Source organism: Geotrypetes seraphini, chromosome 1 (genome assembly GCF_902459505.1).
Source record: "Geotrypetes seraphini chromosome 1, aGeoSer1.1, whole genome shotgun sequence".
Classification (NCBI taxonomy): domain Eukaryota; kingdom Metazoa; phylum Chordata; class Amphibia; order Gymnophiona; family Dermophiidae; genus Geotrypetes; species Geotrypetes seraphini.
Genome location: NC_047084.1, coordinates 510,635,892 through 510,661,770, shown reverse-complemented (window position 1 = coordinate 510,661,770; position 25,879 = coordinate 510,635,892). Strand labels below are relative to the sequence as shown.

Here is a 25,879-nt window from a genome sequence, read left to right as displayed (position 1 = left end):
TTTCACTATTTTATCACAGTTTCTGTTCTATTAGAAGATCGAAAACTGAACAATTTAAAATTCCTGCTGTCCCAATGATATATCTTCTGCCAGACAATAGCTTTTAACTACCCTGTGCCATACGAACAGTAGCTCAAACATTTATTTTTGAAAAATAAAATCAGTTTTGTGACAATTTACTAAATCACACAGCACTGCCAGTAGTCATTCTCATATTGATTTAATAGTGAAGTCGCTGTTTCTTGTATTCGTCATATCCTAATCCCAGGGTACTTTTGCTATTTGATTACATATTTCCCTGCACTGTGATAGCCGGTACAACTTTTGTAATGGCAAGTCAAATGAATGACATGGATTTCCATCAGAATGTATTGAGAATTGATCTGACTGATATGTATTTAAAAAAAAATAATAAAAATCAGTTTTGTGACAATTTACCACGTTAATCGCATTTCACTGGCAGTAGTCTTTCCCATGTAAAAAATGATTTAACTAGCCAGAAACGGCCACTGACCAGTTCAGCAGCTTATTTGGAGCTATCCACAAATTTTCAGTGGCACTGCTGAAAATTATTGGTTATTACCTAAGTAAAATCCAACTATTTTGGTGGTATTCTGAAGGCTGAGTTGACACTTGGCCAATTAAGTGCTGCTATTTCAGCACTTAACTGGCCAGGGTAACTGCCTAGATGGAACCACATAAAACACAGTCCTTTATGCGGCAACCTATGGTCACTTATGTCCAGATTCTGTATAGGATACCTATATTACCCACTGCTAGATACCCTAATTGAGGAGGCCTAGCGATGCCTAACGTCGGAATCTGTGCTCAACGTTTTTTTAATTGGCCTAGAAACTGCCTGCACCAGTTTTCAGCCAATCAAAAACAACCCAAACAAACCCCACAATAAAAACCCCCACAATTGTGAGTTTGGCATTAAACTCTTAGGATGCCTAGCAATGCCTAAATAGTGGCGCCCTCTGACACCTAATAATGCTTACCTGAAAAGTAGGCATGGTTGGGGCAAAGAATAGGCATGGTTGACTTATACACCACTAGGGGCTCCTTTTACTAAGCTGCGATAGCGTTTTTAGCGTACGCAGGAATTTAGCACAAGCTTAACCCGCGCTACGCAGCTAGAACTAACGCCAGCTCAATGCTGGTGTTAAAGTCTGGCGTGCATGGCAATTCAGCACACGCTTAGTGTGCACTAAAACCACGATCGCAGCTTAATAAAAAGAGCCCTAGGTATCTGAGTTGGGTGCTAGTAAATTAGGCCAAGTAAAACCTGGCCTAATCTACCGGCACCTCCCTCTAGGATGCTTAGCAATGCCTAAGCACACCTTGGCACTGCTAGGGCGGATTCTGAAAGTGGCATCTAGCGTTTGATTGACAACCGTGTCAAGCAATGTCTATAAATTAGAAGCCCTTAGGTGTCATTTATAAAATCTAGCTCTTAGTTTTTGAATATTGACTTAAGCAGCACATAAATTGAATATTCGGTGCTGAAGCCTGGACATGACCCAGCATGGAAAATCTGAGAATAATGCCATTGCTAGTGAACAAAATGCTCATCAATGCCAGATAAATATTTGCCCCAGACAGATTTTTAAGCATTTTGGCCCTTTTTACAAAAAGACGGAAGCGATGCTGCAATAGTAAATGCATTGAAGCGCATTCAATTCCATGGCTTTCTGTAAGTGGCTCTTAATAGCAATTTCAAATGTATATATATTTTTAGGCATTTTATTTGTAAGGTGTTCAAAATATATATTGATTAACAAATAAACTTATATAGAAAAGCTGTATATAGTTCACTTGTATATAGGTTAAAATAAAAACAACTTGCAAGATTGCAATAATACTTAACAAGGAAAATAACTTTAAACATTTAGGGGCAAATTCTATAAACGGTGTCCCAATTATAGGCGGCAGTAACTGCTGTCTAACCAGCCAATCGGGATGTATGTTAAAAAAAAAAAAAACAACTGAGGCAGGCAGCCTACATTGTAGGCATTTTCACAAGCCTAGGGAGGTGCATAGGGTCATTTAAGCTCACCCAAGGCTAGGCATGGGCATGGTTTCACCTGGAAGTGGCCCTAGGTTTCTCCCTAGGTCCGCAATAGGCACCTCAAAGTAGGCTAGCAAAATACTGGTCTGCTGAGCCAATCTTGGAAAGGGGTGGAGTCGGGGAGTATTTGGGTACAGTCGGGGGAGTGTTTGAGGGGCTTCGAGGGATGATGGGGCCAGTGGCAGTAGGGAATGGGCATACCTCCTTCCAGGGGATGTCTCGGGGTAGTGGCAGCAGGAGGAATTGGGCGCTCTTCCTGCCATGGTCATTCGGAGGGGGGGGGTCTTTGGGGGTTTCAGCAGAAGGGAATGGGCATCCTTCCTGCCGGGGAATGTCTCAGTGGGTGACAGCAGTTCAGTGGCCCAGCAACCTACCCACCGCAAGCATCGCGGCAGGAGAGATGCCTCATCTCCCTTACCACGATGCCATCACTCCTCTACCCGAACTGCCGCAACCCATGGAAGGAGAGATGCCCTATTCTGATTGGCTCAGGCGCCTCAGGCCCCATCTGTGGGTGGGGTTTCTTCCGCCTGGGCCAATCCAGCCCCATTCTGGACCCGGCTGGCCTGCCGGATGGGTGGGCTTGGCACCCGTCCGTCTGGCCAACGTACAGGGAAGGGGTGGGAGTGGGGATGGGGGGGTCGTGGAGTCAGCTGGGGGGGTCGTGGGTCAGCGGGGGTGCCGTTCAGAGGTTCTAGGGGGGCAGTCATTGGGGGGAGGGGGGTTGTGTCGAGGGCAGGAGGGCCTGGGATCCCTCCTGCCCTTATTGTAGTGGGGGGTAGGGGGTAGGGGGTCGCCGGGGCCAGGAGGGCTTGGGCTCCCTCCTGGCCCATTAAATCAGGGGGGGGGGGTCGCTGGGGCCAGGAGAGCTAGGGCTCTCTCCTGGCCCGTTAAATCATAGGAGGGGGGGTCGCCGGGGCCAGGAGAGCTTGGGCTCCCTCCTGGCCAGATCGAGTCGGGGGTGTCGGGGCTACCATGGGGCAAGAGGGCTTGGGCTCCCTCTTGCCACGATGTTGTCAGGGGGGGGTCGCGGTTGGACGGGACAAGAGGGCTTGAGCTCCCTCTTGCCCCGATGTTGTTGGGGGGGTCGCGGTTTGATATGGCAGGAGGGCTTGTGCACCCTCCTGCCTGGATCGTTGGGGGGGGGGGGATTTTGTAACCGGTGTTGTTTTTGACAGACACCAGTTACAGAATCCAACTTTTAGGCGAAGGACTGGCTCCTCCTTCGCCTAAAAGCCCTTCTGTTGGACGTTTGGGGCTTAGGCGTTTTTTTGGTTCATTATGGCCAAAAAGTGTAGACGTCGTGGGGGTGTACTTTTAGATGTAATGGTGATCTGGGCGTTTAGTAGAGGCAGGCCATAATCAAAACAAGGACGTTTGTTTTGGATATGGACACTTTCCCTGCTTCTGCTTTGAACGTTTAAGGACTTAGGCCAAAAGGGGACAGACGTTTTTTTAGATTATGCCCCTCAAAGTTTTTAAAAATGAATCTTTGAGCACTGGGATCCAATAGAAAGTTTACAGCTGGGGAGGCGGGTAGCATAATATGCTTGCGGGCTTTATCCTGACTATTTCAAGAAGACATTGAGGGGGAAATTCTAGAACTTAGGCATTCTACTAAGTGCCTAAAGTTAAGTAACAAACACCGTTTAAAATGGCAAAAACATGGCACCATTAAAGTACTTACCAGCAACTAAATAATACATGCTGAAATCGTGCCTACATAACTATGGGCGTGGTTAGCACTGGAAGTGGCATTAGGTGGCCTAAAGCACCTACATAGGTGTGATTCACTATAAAGATAAGTGCTGGAAATGTAAGCCCGGAAAACTGTGGCCAACATTTCCGACACCTATATTTCACAGAGGTGCAATTCTGTATAGGTTTCAGCCTTTAACATGCAGTAGAAAGGAAAAAGCCTTGAGACAGCCCTAGTGGTGAAACATGATCGTGTCGGCTTTTCTATTCCCTCCCCGACGCGATTACAAAGCTAAGTTTTTTTGCTTATTAAATTAAAACTATTATGTTTTGGAGAAATGCTATTTATTTGAATATTTTGAAGACAATTGAATATATTGAAGATTACTAAGAACTTAAGCACATTTGTGCACTTTAAAATTTTCAAAAAACCAGGACAAATGATAAGACACTGTGGAACAGCATTTCAGCTATCTTTGGTCCAATAAGGGTTACTCCTGAAGTCCTACAAAAAAATCTTTTGCACTACTGTGGTTTTGCTTGATAATACGTTTATATAAGCAATGTCTATTTATATGTTACAAAGTATTACATGACTTGATTTCTGGTTATTTGACAGATCATTTTAAATTTCCAAATTCAAGGTGTTTTTTCCACATTTCATCATTGATTGAATTCCCTTTGGTTAGGGGTTGTTAATATAAAAGATATTACAACCATTTGCTATCATATCAAGCAGCTATTTGGAATTCTGATTTTCGTCAGCTTTTCTCCACTTATCTAATCTAATCTAATCCTTAAGTTTTTATACCGCATCATCTCCACGTTTGTAGAGCTCGACACGGTTTACAGTAGGAGAAATAGGAAGGAACTACAACAGAGGGTTAGAGGTAGAAGTGTGAAGAAAATTTAGAGGACTTGGGATGCCAAGATATAAGAGTTTCCTTGATTCCTAAATTGGAGGAAGACTTACATTTTTTGAGAAAAGCCAGGTTTTCAGATGTTTGCGGAAAACTTGGAGAGAGCTCAAGTTCCGAAGAGGGGAGGTAAGCTCAGTTCCAGAGCTCAGTGATTTTGAAGTAGAGGGAGGTCCCTAGCTTTCCTGTGTGGGAAATGCCTTTTAGCGAGGGGAAGGATAGTTTTAATTTGTGGGAGGATCTGGTAGTATTAGGGTTTGAGGAATTCCAAGAAAGAGGGATAAAGGGAGGGAGGATACCGTATAGGATTTTGAAAGTTAAACAGGCGCATTTATAGAGGACCCTGGCGATTATCGGAAGCCAGTGGAGCTTGGCCAGGAGCGGGGAGACATGGTCAAATTTACTTTTAGCGAAGATGAGCTTGGCCGTGGCATTCTGAATCTGTTGGAGTCTGTGGAGGTTTTTCTTAGTTAGGCTTAAGTAGATAGAGTTGCAATAGTCCAATCTGGAGAGGATGATGGATTGGACAAGGAGGGTAAAATGTTTTTCATGGAAGCAGGATCTAACTTTCCTCAGCATGTGAAGGCTGAAAAAGCATTTTTTTACCAAGGATTGGAGGTGGTGTGTTCCCGCTAAGCTGTGCTGGCCTGCGCTCGCGCACAAAATATTACATCGCAGCGCACAAGTTTCTCTTCACAGCGCACACACGCGTCGCAAAGGTAAGGGGAGGTAAGGTAAGGGGACGCATTGGGGGGATTGCACTTCCCCACAATTGCCATGCTTCGGTTCCTCTTCTTCCTTCCTTCCTCCCCCCCCGCGGGACCCTGCGGCACCATCAACTCTTACTCCCTCTAATGTCAGCCCTGCAGCTCCAGACTTCCTCGCACCTTCTCCCCTCCCCCTTTGGATCGCTATTATTTTAAATGTTATAGCCGCGGAGCTGTATCCATCAGTGGAGATGTCTAACCTCGGCCTGCCCCGGAACTCTTACTGCAACAGTGACTTCCTGTTCCTGCCTAGACGGGCGGCTGCTGCAGTAAGAGTTCCGGGGCAGGCCGAGGTTAGACATCTCCACTGATGGATACAGCTCCGCGGCTATAACAGCTCCTGCAGCTCTGCACTTCCCCACAATTGCCATGCTTCGGTTCCTCTTCTTCCTCCCTTCCTCCCCCCCCCCCCCCCGCGGGACCCTGCGGCACCATCAACTCTTATTCCCTCTAATGTCGGCCCTGCAGCTCCAGACTTCCTCGCACCTTCTCCCCTCCCCCTTTGGATCGCTATTATTTTAAATGTTATAGCCGCGGAGCTGTATCCATCAGTGGAGATGTCTAACCTCGGCCTGCCCCGGAACTCTTACTGCAGCAGCCGCCCGTCTAGGCAGGAACAGGAAGTCACTGTTGCAGTAAGAGTTCCGGGGCAGGCCGAGGTTAGACATCTCCACTGATGGATACAGCTCCGCGGCTATAACATTTAAAATAATAGCGATCCAAAGGGGGAGGGGAGAAGGTGCGAGGAAGTCTGGAGCTGCAGGGCCGACATTAGAGGGAGTAAGAGTTGATGGTGCCGCAGGGTCCCGCGGGGGGGGGGGGAGGAAGGGAGGAAGAAGAGGGACCGAAGCATGGCAATTGTGGGGAAGTGCAGAGCTGCAGGGAAGAGTGTTGCGGTACCCAGCTGGAGGGAGAAGGAAGATGAGGGAGGGAATTAAAGGAGATGCCAGGGCTTGGAGCGTAGGAGGAAGGTATGCCAGTCTAAGGGAAAAGGAAGGGGGAGATGTGAGAGCATGGAGGGGGAGCGAAAGATGGAAGAAAAGGAAAGGGAGAGAGATGCCAGAGAATCAGGGAAGGGGAGATACCAGACTATGAGGAGAGGTGTGGGAGAGGGAAGGCGAGGAGAGAGATGCCAGACCAATGGGGTGAAAGGAGAGATGGAAGGGGGAGGCATACAGTTTCTGGAAGGGGCATAGAAGGAGAGAAGATGCCATATAGGGGAAGAGAGACGGCAGACAGTGGATGGAAGGAAGAGAGTTACAAGAAGATGAGGAAAGGAGAAACCACAGAAGACAAAGGTAGAAAAAAATTTCTATTTATTTATTGCTTTAGGAGACATGTGTCACTGTTTCTGTGAAGCATTGTATGCAGAGTCCAGCTTCTTGCTGGTTCAATTTAACCTTTGTCTATGTATTTTTATTTTATCCCCCCTTTTACAAAACTGTGAAGCGTTTTTAGCACCAGCCTTGGTGGTAGCAGCTCTGATGCTCAGAATTTTATGAGCATCAGAGCTGTTACCTCCGTAGCTAAAATCCACACTACAGTTTTGTAAAAGAGGGAGGGGTTAGTTTGTGATTACATATTCCTTACTAGGCGAAGGTGTTTTCTGTGTTCTGTGTGTTTTCTGTTAGGATTGACGGTGTAGGATTGATCTGTGCTGGTCTGGCTTGTTTAGTTTTACAATGGGTGTATTGATGTACTGCTCACTGCAATATGTAAGATGCTGCCTTTTCCTAGGTACTCATGTGTGACGTGTGGTTTGTTACTAAAAATCATGTTTTTCTTACAGATGGGGGGGGGTGCCAAAAAATGATGGGCCCCGGATGTTACATATGCTAGGTACGCCACTGTATGTAAAGATACCAGAAAGCTGGCGTAGCAAAAACTTCTAAGTTTTGAGTATTTAACCCTCCCACAATCTCACGGGCACTCGTTTCAAGTTTATTGAGATTTTGATTTAAACGCAATATCAAATATTTTCAATGCGTATAACAAAAATAAATTTGGGGAAATAAATAAAACCATTTGAACCAGTGTTCCCGCTAAGCTGCGCTGGCGCACAAAATATTACATCGCAGCGCACACGTTTCTCGTCACAGCGCACAATCGGAAGAGGCGTACGGCAGATGGCAGGGCGGCGAGAGGAGAATTGGGCGAGTTGGCTCATAACTTGCTGGCGCCCGATATTTTTGGCTCACGGTGAAAAAAGTTTGCTCACAACACCCGCCCGCTTAGAGGGAACACTGCAAGACCTTGCTCGAGAACTCAAACTGCAGAGAGGAGCCAGAGGGTAGTGGGATGGAGGTGGGTAGGTCATCTAGTTTTGGACTGAGCCAAAGAAGCCTTGTTTTGGACTCATTCAATTTCATTTGCACAGTGTGGGCCCAGGATTGTAGGTTCATTATACAAGAGGATATGTTCTTAGACAAGTCGGTGAGGTTCGAATCGGTCTCGAGGAGGACGAGGATGTCGTCTGCATAAGTGTAAATTGTTTCAAGGGGGGATAGGTGGAGGAGTTTTAGGGAGGAATATAGATGTTGAAAAGGATAGGGGATAGTGGAGAGCCTTGCGGGACTCCACAATTCGGTTTCCAGGGGGAGGATGAGGTGCCATTCATGTTAACAATGTAAGAACGAGAGCGGAGGAATTTAGAGAACCAACCTAGGACTGTGGAGTTGATACCTATCTCAGAGAGTTGGTAAACAAGAATATCATGGTGAACAACGTCGAAAGCAGTGAAAAGGTCAAATTGTAGGAGGACGGCGAACTTGTTTCGAGAGTGAAGTTGTTGAACCCTTGAAATCAGGGAAGACAGTAGGGATTCGGTGCTGAAGTTAGGACGAAATCCATATTGATAGGGTAAAAGAATAGAGAATCTCTCTAAGTATGATGAGAGTTGGAAAGAAATGATGGACTCTAACATCTTGGTTAGGAGAGGGATATTTGTAATTGGGCAATAGCTGGATGGTATGGAAGGGTCAAGGTCAGATTTTTTCAGTAGTGGGGTCAAGGCGATATGAATCAGAAATAATACAAAACAGGAGAACAGATTAACCACTATCAATAAGATCCGCAAAAAAAGGTTAACCTATTGAAAAACAACTACTTATTCTAATGGTAATATTTATTTTTTATTTTTTAATTTTTATTAATTTTTATTAATTTTGGTGAAGGTAAAGATCAATGAAAGAAACCACATGCCACAATTCCCTTTTGGACAATAACAATATTATCCTGGGGGTGGCAACTCTGAGATCTTTACCTTCACCAAAATTAATAAAAATTAATAAAAATTAAAAATAAAAAATAAAAAATAAATATTACCATTAGAATAAGTAGTTGTTTTTCAATAGGTTAACCTTGTCAAGGCGATATGACCCATTTCTGGGGAGAAATGGCCCGACTGAAGGGCGGAGTTTATGAGAATGGTGATAGAAGAAATAGCCTGAGCGGGAATGTTCTCATACAGGTAGGAGGGGAATGGGTCCACGGAGCAATTACAGGATTTCAGTTTGAGGCAGAGATTGAGGACCAGGGATTCAGATACGCGCTCAAAGGTGGTGCAGGATCTGTCAGCTGGGATAGGGTTGGAGACCATTAGGGTGGGAGTGGAATCGGTGGGCACTAGGGAGTTGTAAGAGACTGAAGGAGGGAAAGAGCATCTCAAGGAAGAAATCTTATCGTTGAAGAATTTTGCTAGAACATTGGCTGAGGGAGAGGAGGGGAGCAAGGTGGGGTCTCTTTTGGAGGTTAGGGAGCGCCAGATGTTGAATAGAGCAGTGATTCCCAACCCTGTCCTGGAGGACCACCAGGCCAATCGGGTTTTCAGGCTAGCCCTAATGAATATGCATGAGAGAGATTTGCATATGATGGAAGTGATAGGCATGCAAATTTGCTTCATGCATATTCATTAGAGCTAGCCTGAAAACCCAATTGGCCTGGTGTTCCTCCAGGACAGGGTTGGGAACCACTGGAATAGAGTACTGCTTTGATTGTTGGATCTGGAGATTTTGGCACCATAGAAGTTCTTTCTTGCTTTTTTTAGTGCTGTATTGTACAGTTTGATATTGACTCTCCAGGACTGTCTGTCTATAGGACATTTTGATTTTTTCCATATGCGCTCCAGAGCTCGACATTTCTGTTTTAGCTCTCTGTGATATGGGAGGAACCAAGGGGCCTTGCGGGGATAGGAGATGGATTTAGTGGAAAGGGGGGCAAGGGAAAGATAGGTGGATTTGGAGAGAGCGACCCAGTTATGCCAATTAGTACCTGAATCTGCAGGCTTAGGGGCAGAGGAGAATAGATTGAGAAATTTAGACCAGAACAGGTCGCTTGTGATTTTTTTGCGGAAGGTAATGGGGTTGGAAGTACGTGGTGGAGCGACATAAAGATGGGGAGACAGAAAGCCCCTAGGAAGTGGTCCTTATATGTCCTTAACGTGATCATTTATTTCCCCCCTCCTGGACCCTCCTCTCAGATCCTGGAACCCACTCCCCCACCCTCCTGGAACCTCCCCCCCAAACCTGTTAAATATGGTACAAAATATAGACAGCAGATATAAATTCACTAAATTGAAAATAAAATAATTTTTCCTACCTTTGTTGTCTGGTGATTTCATGAGTCTCTAGTTGCACTTCCTTCTGAATGTGCATCCTTTCTTTCTTTCATTTGTTTCTCTTTCTTTCTTTCTTTCTCTCTCTCTCTTGGTCCCCCTTTCTGTCTTTCTTTCTCTCTCCCAGTTTGCCCCCCCCCCAAGCTGCCACCGCCTATTTCTCCAAGCCACCGCAGCAATAACATTATCTTTGTGCAGCGACTACACAAGCATTCCCCCCTCCACCGACATTAATTCTGATGTCAGAGACGAAGTTCCTGCCCAGACAGGCAGCGATTGGCTGGCTCGGAACTTCCTCTCCAACGTCAGTACATGAAGATGATGTTAGTGCAATGGTGGCTTGATGAAATAGGCATCAATAGCCCATTTTTAGCTCACCTGTCCCACTCCTTCTTAAAACAGGACATTTTGGCATCCTGAAGCTGTGTGTGAGGACAATGGGACAGGTGAGCTAAAAATGGATGGTCTTGTTCAAAATGGGACGTATGGTCATCTTATACATCCCTCAATCAAAATAATAACCTAAGTTAAACTCCTATCATAAGGCCAACACACAACTCCAAAATAACCAAAGTTCAATGCATAGAGATGAAGACTATAATTTCTCCAGTGCCCAAGGTTCACAGCCAGAACTAATCTTGGTTGCTAAACCGTTAACCCCATTTCACCTTAGACTGTACATCCAGACCCACTCACAGAGCTCATCTCTTCAGCCATCCATCTCTAAAGGCCTGCCGTTACAAAAGATACCTGAACAGAACACTTGCCTTCCAAGCAGGTCATCTAAATGATTGGCTGAGCAATACTATCTCGCACTCCTCATCCTACCTAAACTTCAGAAAAGTATTAAAAACTAACTTATTTAACTGATTTGTAACCTAAGACCTCTTACCCGACCCCTGTCCCCCAAAATCTCTTTATCTTTCCTCTTCTTCCTACTCTCCCTTCATCTGACCCCTTATATCGCTCCTATTCCCGGCTTACATATATTAATTGTATCTGTACTCGCTGATTGTACTCATTCGCTGATTGTCCAGCTCTTCTTTGTTGAAAACCGCCTCGAACTACTACAGCTTTGGTGGTATATAAGAAATAAAATTATTATTATTATTATTATTATTATGTATATGTTAGGTATTTTATGATTTGAGTAAATATAAAATTGTTTATTGTGGGGAATGGTTTCTTATAAGATGAGGATGACAATAAAGCTGTGGCTGAATGGTTTTTGCCACATGCCTAGTTGTCTGTGTGCATTATTTGGGGGGAATAGTTATTTTTTTGGATGATGTGTGACGACTGCAAATGCCAGAGTTGTTCTTTCTTATTTAGCTGGAGCCTGGATTATGGGGCATCTCGGGATTCACTGCTCTTACTGGTTTTATTTAGGGCTCCTTTTACAAAGCTGCACGAGAGCTTTAATGCGCGGAATAGCGTGTGCTAACTTGCCGCACACGCTAGCTGCTACCACCTCCTTTTGAGCAGATGGTAGATTTCCGGCTAGCGTGCGCTAATCCGGTGCGTGTGATAAAACCCACTAGCATGGCTTTGTAAAAGGAGCCCTTAATGCTTTAAAGAGTTTTTGAGCCTCATTCTCAATTTACCAAAGTTTAATGCATATTCTTATGCATATGAATCATTTATTTTAATCCCAATGTCCTCTGACTTTGTTATTTCACAAACTGTAATTTCAGACTGTGTTGAAAAAAAAATAAAAAATGAACAAATCAGCATATTTTAAATTTTAAAACCTCAAAGACAAAGATCCTAATTTTTAAATAATACTTCATTGAATATTCCTTCTCATTATCTTACATTGAAAACAGGTGAGTTAATCAAGCTTGAAACTTATTCTAGGGTGTTTGGTTTTATCTTGGATACCCAACTGATTTTGGAGTTTCAGATAAATTATCTCTGAGTAGTATGAATATAATTGTATTATTATTGTAGCAACTAAAAGCAATTAGATCTATTTTACTTTCCCTAAACACTTTCAAATACTATGTCAGGCAATAATCACATTTCATATCGATGCTTATAATTATTTTGTTTAAACTTTTACATGACTTTGGTCTACTTTCTCACATTCCACTTAAAACTTTTTCAGATACACAAAAATCTTTACATGTTCATTCTATATTGATATTGGGTTTTCTATCAATTTATGTTTGATATAAAAACTTTAATGATAGTTCATTTACCCCCTCCCCCCTTTCACAAAACCGTAGCGCGGTTTTTAGCACCAATCATGTTCATAGGAATTCTGTGAGCTTCAGAGCTGTTACCTCCGTGGGAAGGGAGGTTATAATTTAATCTAATAAAATTTGGAATTTTATTCCAGTTCAAAATGTACATTATTGGATTATTTGCCTTTTCAAAAAGCTATAAAATATATTTTTTACATATATTTTAAAATGAAGTTAAGGGTTTACAATGAAATCCATATATATTTATTATTATAAGCCATTTTAAGGGGGAATTCATCAAGGTCTGGTAAAGGTTCGCCCTTTATCACACCTTGATGCTTTGAGGAATTCAGCAGCCCATGGTAACCCAGTATCGCAGGTTGTTGAACCACATCTCACACCTCACAAGGCAGCATTATTACTGTGGCCCAGCAGCACCAGACCGCCAAGCTGCATACTGATATTCCAGGGCCACTAGATCGGGACCCCCCTTGACTCGAGTCCTTTCACAACTCAGCCCCCTAACTTAGTGCCGCCCTGACTCAAAATCCAAGCTTCTCCAAATTTGAAGACCCTCCCCCACCCCATTCTACCCCCGCACTACCATACTGTATTCATTGGTGATTCAGGGTGGGGGTTTTCAGGGTGGTACTCTAGGGTCCAGGTGGCTCTTCAGACAGAAACAATGCTCAGTTGCTCTTGCCCAGTCCTTTGCCAGCTCCAAAATGGTACCTCTAGTGGGGCACAGTTTAAAAAGAGCGCTTAAGTCCAGGAACCATGCCTAAGCTTACGCATGCCACTTGCACCAACTGAAATGTGTTGCAAATCCTCGTACCTAACATAGGCACCAATGCCCTTATTCTGTAATTATAGGTGTAAATTTGAGTAATGCCCCCAATCTGCCAATGATCTTTCCATTTCTGCAACCCCCCTTTTGCTGATGCATGCAAATTTTGGTGTGAATCCCATGCCTAAATTTACATGTATACATTAAAATTAAATCCAATTAACCCTAATAAGTGCTTGTTAGGAAGCTAAGTACTGTAGTGCTAATTGGCTTGTTATTCAATTGCATTGTGTTTGCAAATGGAGTGCATGCCCAATTTGCAGGCACAACTCAAAGTTTCATTTATAGAATTCTGAGGGCGGAGCAGATTTATACTTGTAAATCCTAGTTTCCTAAATATATCAGAGATAAACATATAGGGGCATAGTCTGTATAGGATGTTGGGTCTCAGCAGCCGCTTAGTAGCTGCTGAGAATCGCACATTGGCATCCTATACAGAATTATATCTATCCTAATAGACAGACGCCTAACCCTGCCAAACCAGCCTGATTCTCTTACCAGCACCCATGTCACAAGTGCCAGTTAGAGAATCACTGAGGGAATCCTTGCCATCAGCTGATCATGGCAAGGGAATCCTCTTGCCATGATCAACTGAGCAGCTGCAGCAGGGAAATTCCCCCGCGATACCCACTCCCTCCCGCTCCTGAATCCTGTCCCGTTGAAGTGGCTAGACAGGTAAGATGCTCACTTCTTACTGCCCCTGAACTCCCCCCCCCCCAATTGAAGCAGCTAGGCAGGAGGGATGCCCACTCCCTCCTGCCACCAACTCCCCTCAAACCCCTTTCAGAACACCTAATACCTCTCAAACTAGAATCCCCTGGTGCCCTCCCAGGGCTTCAAGCCCCCCACCCTGCACCCCTAACCCCTATATATCTTATATCTGAAAATATAGCTGGAGAGATGATCAAACACTCCGGCCGGCAGGTCCCGCCACTCCAAAATGCTGGGCCTCCCCTTCTTGGTGCACTCTGGGATGTACCGGGGAGGGGCCTAAGGCTATGCTTGCCTTGTATGCCTTAGAAACATGGGCCAACCAGAGTCTTAGGCCTCCTTCCTAGTGCATTAGGCATTGCCTAAAACTCCAGTTGTCCCAGAATATACCAGGAAGGGGAGGCCCAACATTTTGGCATGGCAAGACCTGCTAGTGAGAAGGTGTGAGCATCCCTATGGCCAGACATTTGGATATAAGGTTTGGGGTGGGTGTCGGGGGGAATAGGGGTAGGGGTGGGAGGTCTAGGAGGGCATTGGGAGCTCTGGGAGGCAGCATGAGGAAGTAGGTATCCTTCCTGCCCAGTCGCTTCAACGGGTCAAGGTTCGGGGGCAGGAGGGAGTGGGCATCCCTCCTGCCCAGCCAACTTCAAGGGGGGGCTTTCCCTGCCACATCTGCTCAGCTGATCACAGCAGGGGGATTCCCTTGCCATGATTAGCTCAGCAGCTGCATCTATTTGAAATATAGGCCAGTGGCTGCATTTGTTTGAAATGTAGGCCAGCATTTTGCTGGCCTACATTTCAGGCATCTTTCACAGCCCTAAGGAGATGCCTAGGACCGCTTAAGCTTGCCCAAGGCCACTTCCGGACAACACCATGCCCATGCCCAGCCTTGGATGAGCTTAAATGTCCTAACACATCTCCCTGCATTGTGACAATTACCTACAGTGTAGGCAGCCTGCCTCTCGATTGACAGCTTAGACAGCGGTAGGATGCCTACCGCTGCCTACAATTGAGACATCGTTTATAGACTCTGTCCCAAATTGTATATAGCACTTCTGAAGTACAAATGTAAATGTCATCTAGCATATAAAGTTTTGATTTTAGAATCTGATTTAAATTAATTTGAAGAAAGTGTTGGATATCAGCATGTTATTTGTACTTGACTATGGAGTGAATACATGAACATTTATTTGATGGTCTAATAATATGCAGGTCATTCAAAATAAAATCATTTATTTAATTATTTACCATCTAAGTTTGAGTATAGGTATTTATAAAATCAGAGATGTGTTGTAAGAAATTAGAAGAATAAGACAAATATGTAGAGTCCTTTACTAAAGCTTAGTGTGTGTTAATGGAAATTACTATGCACTATGGCCCATATTTTAAAAAACGGCACTTTAACTAAGGTGCCAGTAGGAGCCCTATTCCCACCTAAACTGAGTGCAAAACACTATTTAAAAGAGGTTTTCAGAAAAAAAATATAGGTGCTCTTCGGTGCCTAAAAAGCAATGCCTGCATCGTGCCTAAGGAGGTACAAGCAGTCCCCGGTTTAAGAACGTCTGACTTACGTTAAACTCGTACTTATGAACTGGGGCCCTGTCAACATGCCCCTTCTTCCTTCCTTCCTGTCCGAACATGACCCTCTTCCTTCCCTGCCTCAACGCGCCCTTCGTTGTTTTTCCCTCTGTTCTGTATTCAAAATTCTTGCCTTCCATGAGTGTTTATCTCGTCTGGCTGACTCCCTCCTCCCATTGTGGTTCTCTTTGCAAAGCCAGGGCCGCAGTTCCTGCACATGGTTTCTAAGTAAGACGAAAAGAGAGACAATGTGCATGAGGAAATGAAGTAAGAAGTAAATTGTTGGGCATAGGGAGGGAGAAAGAAATATTGGACATGGTGGGAGGCATGAGGTTAAGATACAAGGAGAAGAGAGAGATGGGAGGGGAAAATGTTGGATGTGGTGGTGGAGAGAGAACAGTGGGGCAGATGAAGAACAAAAGTAAGTGTAAACCTCCTATCTTTTCTTTCTATTTAAACTACAATACTTTGTTTTGAAGACTGTTTCTTTAATGTTTAATGTTTTTATAGACTGTGTACTGTACAGGATCCAAGTTACATACAAATTCAACTTAAGAATGGTTTAAAAAATGGAACTCATTCTTAACCCAGGGACTGCCTGTACTTTATGACAGCTAATGCCACTATAGGTGTGGCTAACATTGGAAGTGCATTAGGAATTGTAAAGTGATTCATGTGAAAGCCTTGAAAACCCTGGCCTACATTTCCACCGCCTACATTTCTTAAAGTTGTAATTCTATAAACGGTGCTGACACAAGATTGGCATGCAATCGGTGGCTATTTTTAAGGTGGCTGCCACTGATGGCGCCATCTATAGAATCCGGGCCTAAATGCTAAGAAGCCTATAATTATACAATGGGCTTCTTAGTACTCACCACGCACTAATTCCATTAATACATGCTAAGCTGTAAAAAAAAGAACTCCTATGTATAGAAACCATACCTGTTGTCCTAATTTTTAAAAGTGATAATTTATAAGAATCTTTGTACCGCTTCTCTATATGTTTTCTGTTTTTCTTCATCCAGAGAGCTTTTGGAATGCAGCCTCCTTCAACACAGAGACATCATATCTTCATTTCCCTACCTTCCATGGAGAACTGAGCGTAGATCTGTCATTTTTTTTTAAAACAACAACTTCTTCTGGTGTGTTTTTGGAAAAGCTTGGGATTAAAGACTTTATACGTATTGAGCTGCAGTGTAAGTCTTTTGTGCACAGAAACGTTATATGATTTTAGGTGCACTTTCACGCTGAAACTAAGGGCTCCTTTTGCTAAGCTGAGATAGCGTTTTTAGCGCGCGCTAAACCCGCGCTATGCGACTAGAACTAACGTCTGCACAATGCTGGCGTTAGCATCTAGTGCACGCGGCAATTCTGCGCACGCTAAGCGCGGGCTAAAAACGCTATCGCAGCTTAGTAAAAGGAGCCCTAAATATAAGCACAGTTATTTAAAATAAAAACCCCAAATCTTTTAAACTAGGCTTTCAGATGACTGTGAACATATATGATCCACCAGTTCTTTTTTTTTTTCTTTTGATCCACCAGTTCTGATGTAACAATGTTCTATTCTGAATCTGATGGGACAAGGCAGGAGACAGGGAAATGGAAAGGGTGTGGGGAGTCCTAACTAGTTGTCTATTTTTTCCAGTGTCTAAAAAAAAAAAAAAAAGCAAAACATTACCATCCCTTATTCAAAACTATAAAACTGTCAAACAACAAGAAGAAACACATGATCAAGCTTCTCTGTATTAGCATACCATATGAAAAAAACCCAATCTTCACATCAAAGTTACCAAAGTGGATAACCAAAACATTGTAGATTAAAAAAAAAGTCATTAAATATAATTTCTCATACTTTCAGAATTGTTATATTTGAAAATGGCAGTTCAAAAAATGTTCTACTCCAAATTCAGAAGCATATTCCAGCAGCATTTCTTTTTTTTCAGCAAGATACTTTCCGTTATGAGAACTCAGATTGAATCCATGTCCCTACATATCATTGGACCCAATGCTCAGAAAAACTTGAATCTAAAAATAGAAGATAACACTGCAAGTTAATAAAAGAAATCTGAGCCTTTTTCTGATTGAGTGAGCATTGTTGATTTATATTTTATTCTTTTTTTCCTAATATAAACATCAACATCTGTATCCACTATGCCTATTGACAAAAACTGAAATCAGCCACAAGTGAAGGCTTACCATGGCCATAGCTTTGTTCACCAATAACAGCAATAGCAAAAACAGCAAATTGACCATCTTTCCCCATCACCAGCTCCTGTATCTCATTTTCAGCCTACCATACCCTTAACCACCCTAACGGCTCCTTGGTAATGCAACTAGGCAATGGTAATCCAGTCATAAGAACATAATAACAGATATCCTGTGGATATATGTTACCTCCACAGCCTGTGGTGCTAATTAATGCTATAGATCAAAAGCCAATAGTGATACCGCAAGTTGGCCTCAAAATCCCAAGACTAAAAAGGCAGCATTAAGGGACAGATTCAGTAAATGGCACCCAGAGTTAATTACCATTAAGATATCTGCTTTATTCTTTATTTCTTTATTTGTATTTAAAATTTGACATCATAACAAGTCAAAAAGGAAAAAATATTGTATAAATGAAATAGAATACCAGAATTCTTTAAAGTTAATGCCCACAATACAAGATATAGTTAGTCCACTATAATTGAGGACGTAGCTTAAATATAAATGAAATTAAACAAAGGAAATCAAATAATAGGAAACAAAAGATGTAGGCCTGACTGCTCTAAACAAGTAGCAAATATCCTTGAGCTATCTTAGAAACAACAAAATTCATGTCATAGAAGTTAATTGCTTTCTGGCTGAAACAAATTTAAACAGCTGTTGCGGTTCATAGAAAACATATCTATCATTCTTGTAAATTATAACACACTTGCAGGGGTATCTTAAAACAAAAGTCGCCCCCAACTGGATTGCCCGGGGTCTCAATATAAGGAATTGCTTCCTTCTCTTCTGGGTGGATCGAGAAACATCTGGATACATTCTTATGGTGTTCGTCAGGAAAAGTATATCCTTGTGCTTGAAAAACATCTTAAGTATCCATTCTCTATCAGAGTCAATAGCCAACTGCACAATCAATGTAGCTGACACTTGAGCCTCAGAATCCGACCTCTCAAGAAAATTTGTCAAATCCAAACTATCAGCAGAAACATTCTGCTGGTCAGGATTTTGAGTTGTAGGTTTTGTAGGAAGGTAATATATCTTTGATAGAGGTGGGTATGAGGTCTTAGGGACTTTAAGAATTTCACTCATATATCTCTTAAACTATATGTATCTTAAACTATTCTCAAGCAACCCCAAACCAACCTGTCTTCCAAACTGATCACTCCCCAACTGCTCTCACTCTGGCAGTTTTAGAATCCCCACCAATACTGCTACTTCTACATGAGATCAACAGACCTGATGCAGACCTCAGCATTCTAGAATTCTTACTGCCAGTCAGGCAAATACAGCATTAATTTTACTGGCTAACAACAAAAAAACTTTTCACTTTAAAATATTAGAGAAAAAAACTTCTATCAGGTCTTCTGTCCTGGGTAAACTATAACATATTTCAAATTTATTTTGTAACCCATGGTTACATTAATAATCCGGAGATTACATCTCCTGATAGAATTTTCCATTATTTCTTGTTTAAAGTGCAAACTAGCACTGTCCTTAGTCCAAGTGCTTCCGAGAGATTTTATCTTAGTCTCAAAATCATAAACAACGCCTGCATCTTGTACATCATCTGCAGTTTGTTTGTTGTTTTCTGCCTGCTGTTTGTTTCACTTCAGACCACGTTGGATTTTTCTTGTTTTGGGTATCTTCGGGGAAGCATCAGGCCGCCATCTTACTTTCACTCTGCCCTTTGTTAGTCCATTAAGATATCTGCTAAGCATCATTTCTAAGCAACCTGTATAGAATAGCACTTAAGGCCAGATTCTATAAAGAGCACCTATGTTAGACATTGATAGGTGCTATGATACCTTTGAAGTTAATTGATAAAATCTAAACAATTAACAGTTCTGCACAGAACTCAGAGTGGTGTCTTGCAATGCCTAAGTCATTATTCGCCAATGCCTAATGACACCTGCCTGAAAAGTAGGCATGATTAGGAGCAGAGAAATGCCGTGGCTGATTTAGGCATCAATAGGCATCCGAGTTAGGCACCAATAGATTAGGACTGGTATAACCTGGCCCATAGGCATCAGAATGGGGGAGGCCACAGGGGTCAAGACCTCCCCCCAAATTGGTGGTTGCCGATTCGTGCCCACCCACCCACCCATTTCCTGTTGTTGCATTTAAAATCTTCGGAGCAGCTACCGCACAGCGTCAATGAGCAGGCCTGCCCCGGAAACCTTCATTCTACTTCTGGGGGCACGCCTGCTCATTGACACTGCGTGGCAGTTGCCCAAAGATTTAGAGTACAAAGTGGGAGGAGATAGAGGGTGGAATCGGGAGCTGGTGACGGGCCATGCCGCAGAGTTCTGCTGGGGCTAGGGCGAAGTTCCTGAGCTTCCCAAAACTAAACAGCGTTTCTGCTGCCTATGAGTGTATGGAATGCTTTATCAAGTAATACAAGTTAGTGATGATGTATGGAGGAAAGATGTTGATGTTGAATGTAGCCTATATATTCAATAGCAGGATGGAGGTATGAGAGGGGAGGTTAGAGCATAGGGACAGTTTTGGGTAGTTTACAGGGTGATGGGATGTGAGGAGACTGGCTTTCCCATCTTCCCTTCTCTTTTGGATTGTTAGGGAGACTTTTTATTTTTTCAATATAATGAGATGAGAGTTGGGTGACAATGAGATTGAGCCATCTTCCTGAATCGTCTTCACAGAAGAACACATGTGGGCATGCAGGACAGATATGCACACAAATTAATGAATTAATGAGGTATCAACAGAGTAATTGGAGTTAATTGGCATCAGTTTGGATTTGTGTTTGCATCTGGTCTAATCACTATTCTATAGCATCTATTTCTAAATTTTATTGCATGCAGCTCAAAAGGGGACATGGCCATGGTAGGGGCATGGGCAGGTTGGGGGCACTTCCAGAAATTAGGCATGATGTTATATAATTGAGGAGGTTGACATTTTTGGGTCTAAAAAAATAGAAGGTGAAAAGTGAGGCATCTGGGTGCCCCATCTGTTACCTGTGTACATGCAAAGGATCATATCTTGTGCAAGGTATTGCAGAAATTAACCTGGTTGAAATTGGACAAGCTATAGTAGCATAGAGAAATTGAGATAAACAGGAAAGAGCAAATACACACAGAACTGAGATAACAACCCCCACCCCTGAAAGACATCTGTTGATGAGCTGCTACTGCAAAGCATTCAGCATGCCAGCTGGCACTAAAAACCTCTTGTGCGGTTATGTAAAAGGGGGGTTTGGTTGTAAAACTGCAAAAATGATAAAAAAAGAAAAAATCAATTGATATTAATTCATACACACATTGGTTGATAATGGTTGTTTCTACTAAATATTTTGAATTTTCTGGAAAAACTTTATCCATCTTCCCTTACCTACTAATGGACAAATGTTCTTCAAGAATGGGCTCATTGAAATCAGTCTCTCTCAGAAAACAAATCTTATCATTGATATAAATGAAATGCTAATTACAATTGACCTTTATGAGATCTTTTTTTTTTCTACACTTGATTTTAATAAGACTTTTTTAAAATATTATTAACTGTCTATGGGGGTACAAATTAGCACATAAGATTGCTAGTGACATTTCTGGTCTTAAGCCTGAATAAATTTGTGCCAATTTCTTTCTTTCTCTATCATTTTCAGCTCCAAGAGAAGTGGTATTTTCATTTGATGTGGGGAATGGACCCACTGAGATTCTGGTGCAGTCACCTAATAATTTAAATGACAATCAGTGGCATTTTGTGAAAGCTGAAAGGAATATCAAGGAAGCATCACTTCAAGTGGATCAGCTTCCAGAGAGGACTCGTATAGCTCCATCCGATGGGCACATTCGTTTGCAGCTCAACAGTCAACTCTTTGTAGGCAAGTGTTTTGGGTCAAATGCATGTAAGGATCTGCCTCATTTTGTATCGGTCTAAACATACACTGGCTTGTACAAAGCAGCAGTAGAGGTTTCTACCGCGGGCCAGTAAGGTAAATGCTCTGAAGCTCATAGAAATAAAAAAAAGATCTGATGAGTTATGGTAAGAGATGAGTCTAAGGGGCAAATTCATCAATGTGTGCTAGTTTTAAGACAGGTTATTTTAGTACAAGGTCTCATTGGATAAAATGGGACCGTGAGCTAAAATAGAACGACTTGTGGTAAAATAACCTGTCTTAAAACTAGCACACATAGATGAATTTGCCTCTTAGACTCATCTTTTACCATAACTCATCATCAGATCTTTTTCTATTTCTAAGATGTCTTTAATTCATAAATGATATAACCATTCTCATAGGGAACTGATGAAGAAGACACTGTTAGTGTTCTTTAAGTCGACCCACTTCTCTGATGCAGGAATAACAAAACATAATTCATTTTGACAGTTGGTTTTCTGATCGTTTAAAAGATGTTTCTTTTAAAAAGAATCAGTAAAAGAATAGTTAAAGCAATTATGAATTAAAGCTATTGGAAGACATTTCTGAGATATAAAAGGACTGATGATAGGTTATGGTGAAAGATGAGTCTCATCATTAAAAGATTTGGTCCACCAAAAGATAATTTTTGCCCCCCATTTAACATTTTTATTTTATAAACAACACACAGACAGTGCAATAAATTATGTTACAATGAAATACATAGAAGCACTTATACTCTAACCACAAACCCTAAGGGGCTCATAATCGAAAGAGAAAAACGTCCAAAAATCGGCCTAAGTTGGCACTTGGATGAACATTTCTCAAAAACATCCAAGAGCCGATACTAAAAACGGGTTATGGACATTTCTAAATGACCTAGGCCTTCATAGTGCCGCTGAACGACCAAAGCTAAACAGGGCGTTTCGGGAGCTGTGTCGAGGGTGGGAGTTGGGCGGAAAGTGGTCCAGCTTAAACTTAGTCATACAGCATATATAACCGAAAGTTTTACAACAGAGCCTAGACGGAACTTGGACGTTGTGACTTAGACTAAGACGTCACAAAAAAACCCCTAAAGTCACCAGATAAGCACTTCAAACACATAAAACTGACCCCTACACACTACCCCAGTGATCACCAACCCCCTCCACCCCCATAAAAATTTTAATCATAACTTTAAAATTCAGCCTCCAGACCATCATCACCTGGCCGCCTGGCATAGGAAAGCCTAGTCGTCCAGCCCAGAGGCAGCTTAAGTCATCTGGGGGTGGGTTAGGAGAGGAGGACCCATGCCCATAAGCCCCTGTAATCACTGCATTGATACTTAAACATGTGCACTCCCCTATACACTGGCATATAAGTAGCTCCTGCAGCCATAAGGCTATTGGGGTGGTAGATAAGTGGGTCTAGGGGATTCTAGAGGTGGTTTGGGGGGCTCACCATAATCTATAAGGGAGCTGTAGTGAGGAGAAGACATGCCACCCTTTTTGTGAAGTTCACAGCAATGCCCTGTAAGGTACCCCATTTATTTAGGTGGCATGTGTGGGTGTGCAGTCCATCATTTTGCAGACCACTCCCACGTCCAACAGGGCTTGTTCTAGGCATTTTGGACTTGAATGGAAAGTTGGACGAAAATGTGGTATAAAGATAGACGATTTAGTGGCTTGGACGATCAGATAGGCAGGATGTATAATTAGACGATTTTTGAAACAAAAAAAAAGTTGGACGTATCTTTTGAAAATGTGTCTTAAGCTGTTTTTTTACTTTGGACGACTTGCGAGATGGACGTAAACGGACTTAGACGTCCCTTTCGATTATGCCCCTCCACGTGTAAAAACACCTCCCCCTCCCTTCTTACTCTCCCACCCCAACTCCCACTCCTTATCCCCTAGTCAGGATATGAGATTGGAATTTCAAAGCAGACAGGAACATGTAAAACCTTTTAGAGATCTTTAATATAAGCTCCAATGGTCCCCAAATCTCCTAAAAGTTTTGGGAGTCCCCTAATTCCTCCGCTAATAACCTCTCATAATGATAATATAAGCAAAGATAATATTTTTAAAGCTTGGATTTTCAATGGGAAATGTCATATATACCATATTTAAATCCCCTAGGTTGTAACAATTATTGTTTGGATTTTTAACATTGCAACTCATACCTCAGCTACTCTTCTATGCATACCTCCCATTTCCCCACTCAGACCAAATAATTCCACTAAATACTATTATTAATTGCAAGTTATGTGGCCACAGCTTTATTTAATTACAATTAACTTTAAAATTCAAATCTTCAAAATCATTAAAACACAACTTAATAATTTACACTAATCCCATTGTTTCCTAGGTCAGCAGATTAACTCACTGGAGCTATTCGGTGTCAAAACTAGTCCAATGTTTGAATGACGTTTTCCCTCATGACCCCCTTATGACTTACGGGGTCATCAAATCACACCATAATTTGTGGTGGTGCTGCCCTTAAGCAAATATTTTTCAATTAATCACATATTCCCCCAATTTATAATGCTCATCTCAATGCTGCAACTTACCCACCCATTCCTGAATCTCTCCCAAATTGTGAACCCCCATTCCTATACCCCACCCAAAATACCAAGACAGAAAAGAACAACCTCAGGGGTGGATGGGAAGGAAATTTTCTTTACTGGCCCCACTTCTCTTTCCCAAACAAGTCTACTACAAAACAACTTATCCCCTAGCCTACTAATTTTCCTCTCTTTCTTCCTCCCTCCACCTAGAACCAATTAGGACTCAACTTGCCCACCAATCAAAAATCCACTTGCCTTTGTTATCATCTACCCAACCAAAACTTTCTTTGCTATTCCTATATAACCTGAACTTAATTCCTTCAGTCCTAACCTCTCCCCCAACTGCCACCTCACCTTTTCTCAACATCCACATCTTCTTTTAGCGGCTTTGTATTTGCCAATGTTAACAGCCACCCAGTTTAACCTGGATGGCTCCCATTCAATATATCCACTGCATCCTATACTATTAATAGTATGTTTCTGATTAGAATTATGTGGTTGGGGGAGGGGCAGGGAATACTATCTGTAGGAGAACTACAATTTTCCCTATTTATTGCTATGGAGCCATGGCAATTTTTTTTTTTCAAATAGTATGTAAATGATCCAGTCTGGTAATAGAAGTATGTCACACAAGCAAAAAAAAGGAAGAACCAACAAAATCTGCAGTAAAAGGGTCGAAGACAAAACAAAGCAAGGAAACTGCAGTAACATGTACAATGATACAGGCAAAGTTTATTAAAATAATTGCAGTTAAAAACAACACCTTAAAATTAAACCACGGGATCCAACATGATCCGTGTTTCGGTACACGCCTTCTTCAGGAGTCCTAGGTTGGAAAGGAGTCAAATTGAACCACAAAAAGCCTGTGTGAAGACGAACCGTGAAATCTATCAGCCCATGTAAAAACTGCTCTTCGACGTTCGTCTTCACACAGGCTTCAGCATGCTTTTTGCTGTTCAATTTGACTCGTTTCCAACCTAGGACCCCTGAAGAAGGCGTGTACCGAAACACGAACCGTGTTGGGTCCCATGGTTTAATTTTAAAGTCTTGTTTTTAACCGCAATTATTTTAATAAACTTTGCCTGTATCATTGTACATGTTACTGCAATAGAAGTATGTCAACATGCTTTTAGATTCTAACCTTCTACATTGCCTGAACATGCCCAATCTGATATCCCTGTCATTTTATGTACAGAATTGGTATCATCCAAACAAATTTGTGCATCTGAAAAGGAATAATCATGCTCATATATAGGGAAATTGGGCATCTAGTGCATTCTTCAGGTAAGATGGATTTGCATTGCTTCATTACATTCAGTCTACAACTTCAGTCTCCTATAAGGTCTCTGCTCCAGCTGTGACTAGTGTAGCTTTTTTTTTTTTTTTGGCTTTCTGAGCTCCCTGAGCAACTATTCATCACAGCTTCCTTTACAATCTGAAATTGGGTGAATCAAGTCTTTAGTTTCTAGTTTTTGTCTCTCTCCTTACTGATTACGTAGTTCATTCAGTTTCAGAGAGAAAGTCAACAACAGAATGCATAGTCCAATCAAGGAAGCATTGAAAAAGAATAAAGTATAATCAAGGGGACTGTTTCTAGAGTATATTGTCTTGCCAGAGAGATATTTACAGTTGAAAGTATTCATGATTGTTCTAATCTAGAATTAAAAGCTATGTTACAGGAAAATAATACTGTGTTTCAACTGTAATGGTGTTCTTTCTAACAAGCAATATCAACATCACAATGAAAAGTAAATTTTAAAAATATAATATTCAAATGTTTAATATACTTCAATATACTTGTTAAGGGCTGGATTCTGTAACTGGTGCCCAAGTAAGCAACTGTCTTAAAAGCGTCCGCCGAATGCCTGTCAATT

At 42.2% G+C, this 25,879-nt stretch overlaps 1 protein-coding gene across 1 annotated transcript in view; it reads left to right on the top strand.

Annotated features, from left to right (window-relative positions):
• Positions 1-25,879, top strand: part of CNTNAP4 (contactin associated protein family member 4) — a 503,646-nt gene that overhangs the window by 419,478 nt on the left and 58,289 nt on the right. Inside the window, exons 16-17 of the mRNA XM_033962929.1 lie at positions 16,413-16,583; positions 21,212-21,430. Of these exons, the coding sequence (XP_033818820.1) occupies positions 16,413-16,583; positions 21,212-21,430 (390 nt within the window). The remainder of the gene's footprint in view (positions 1-16,412; positions 16,584-21,211; positions 21,431-25,879) is intronic.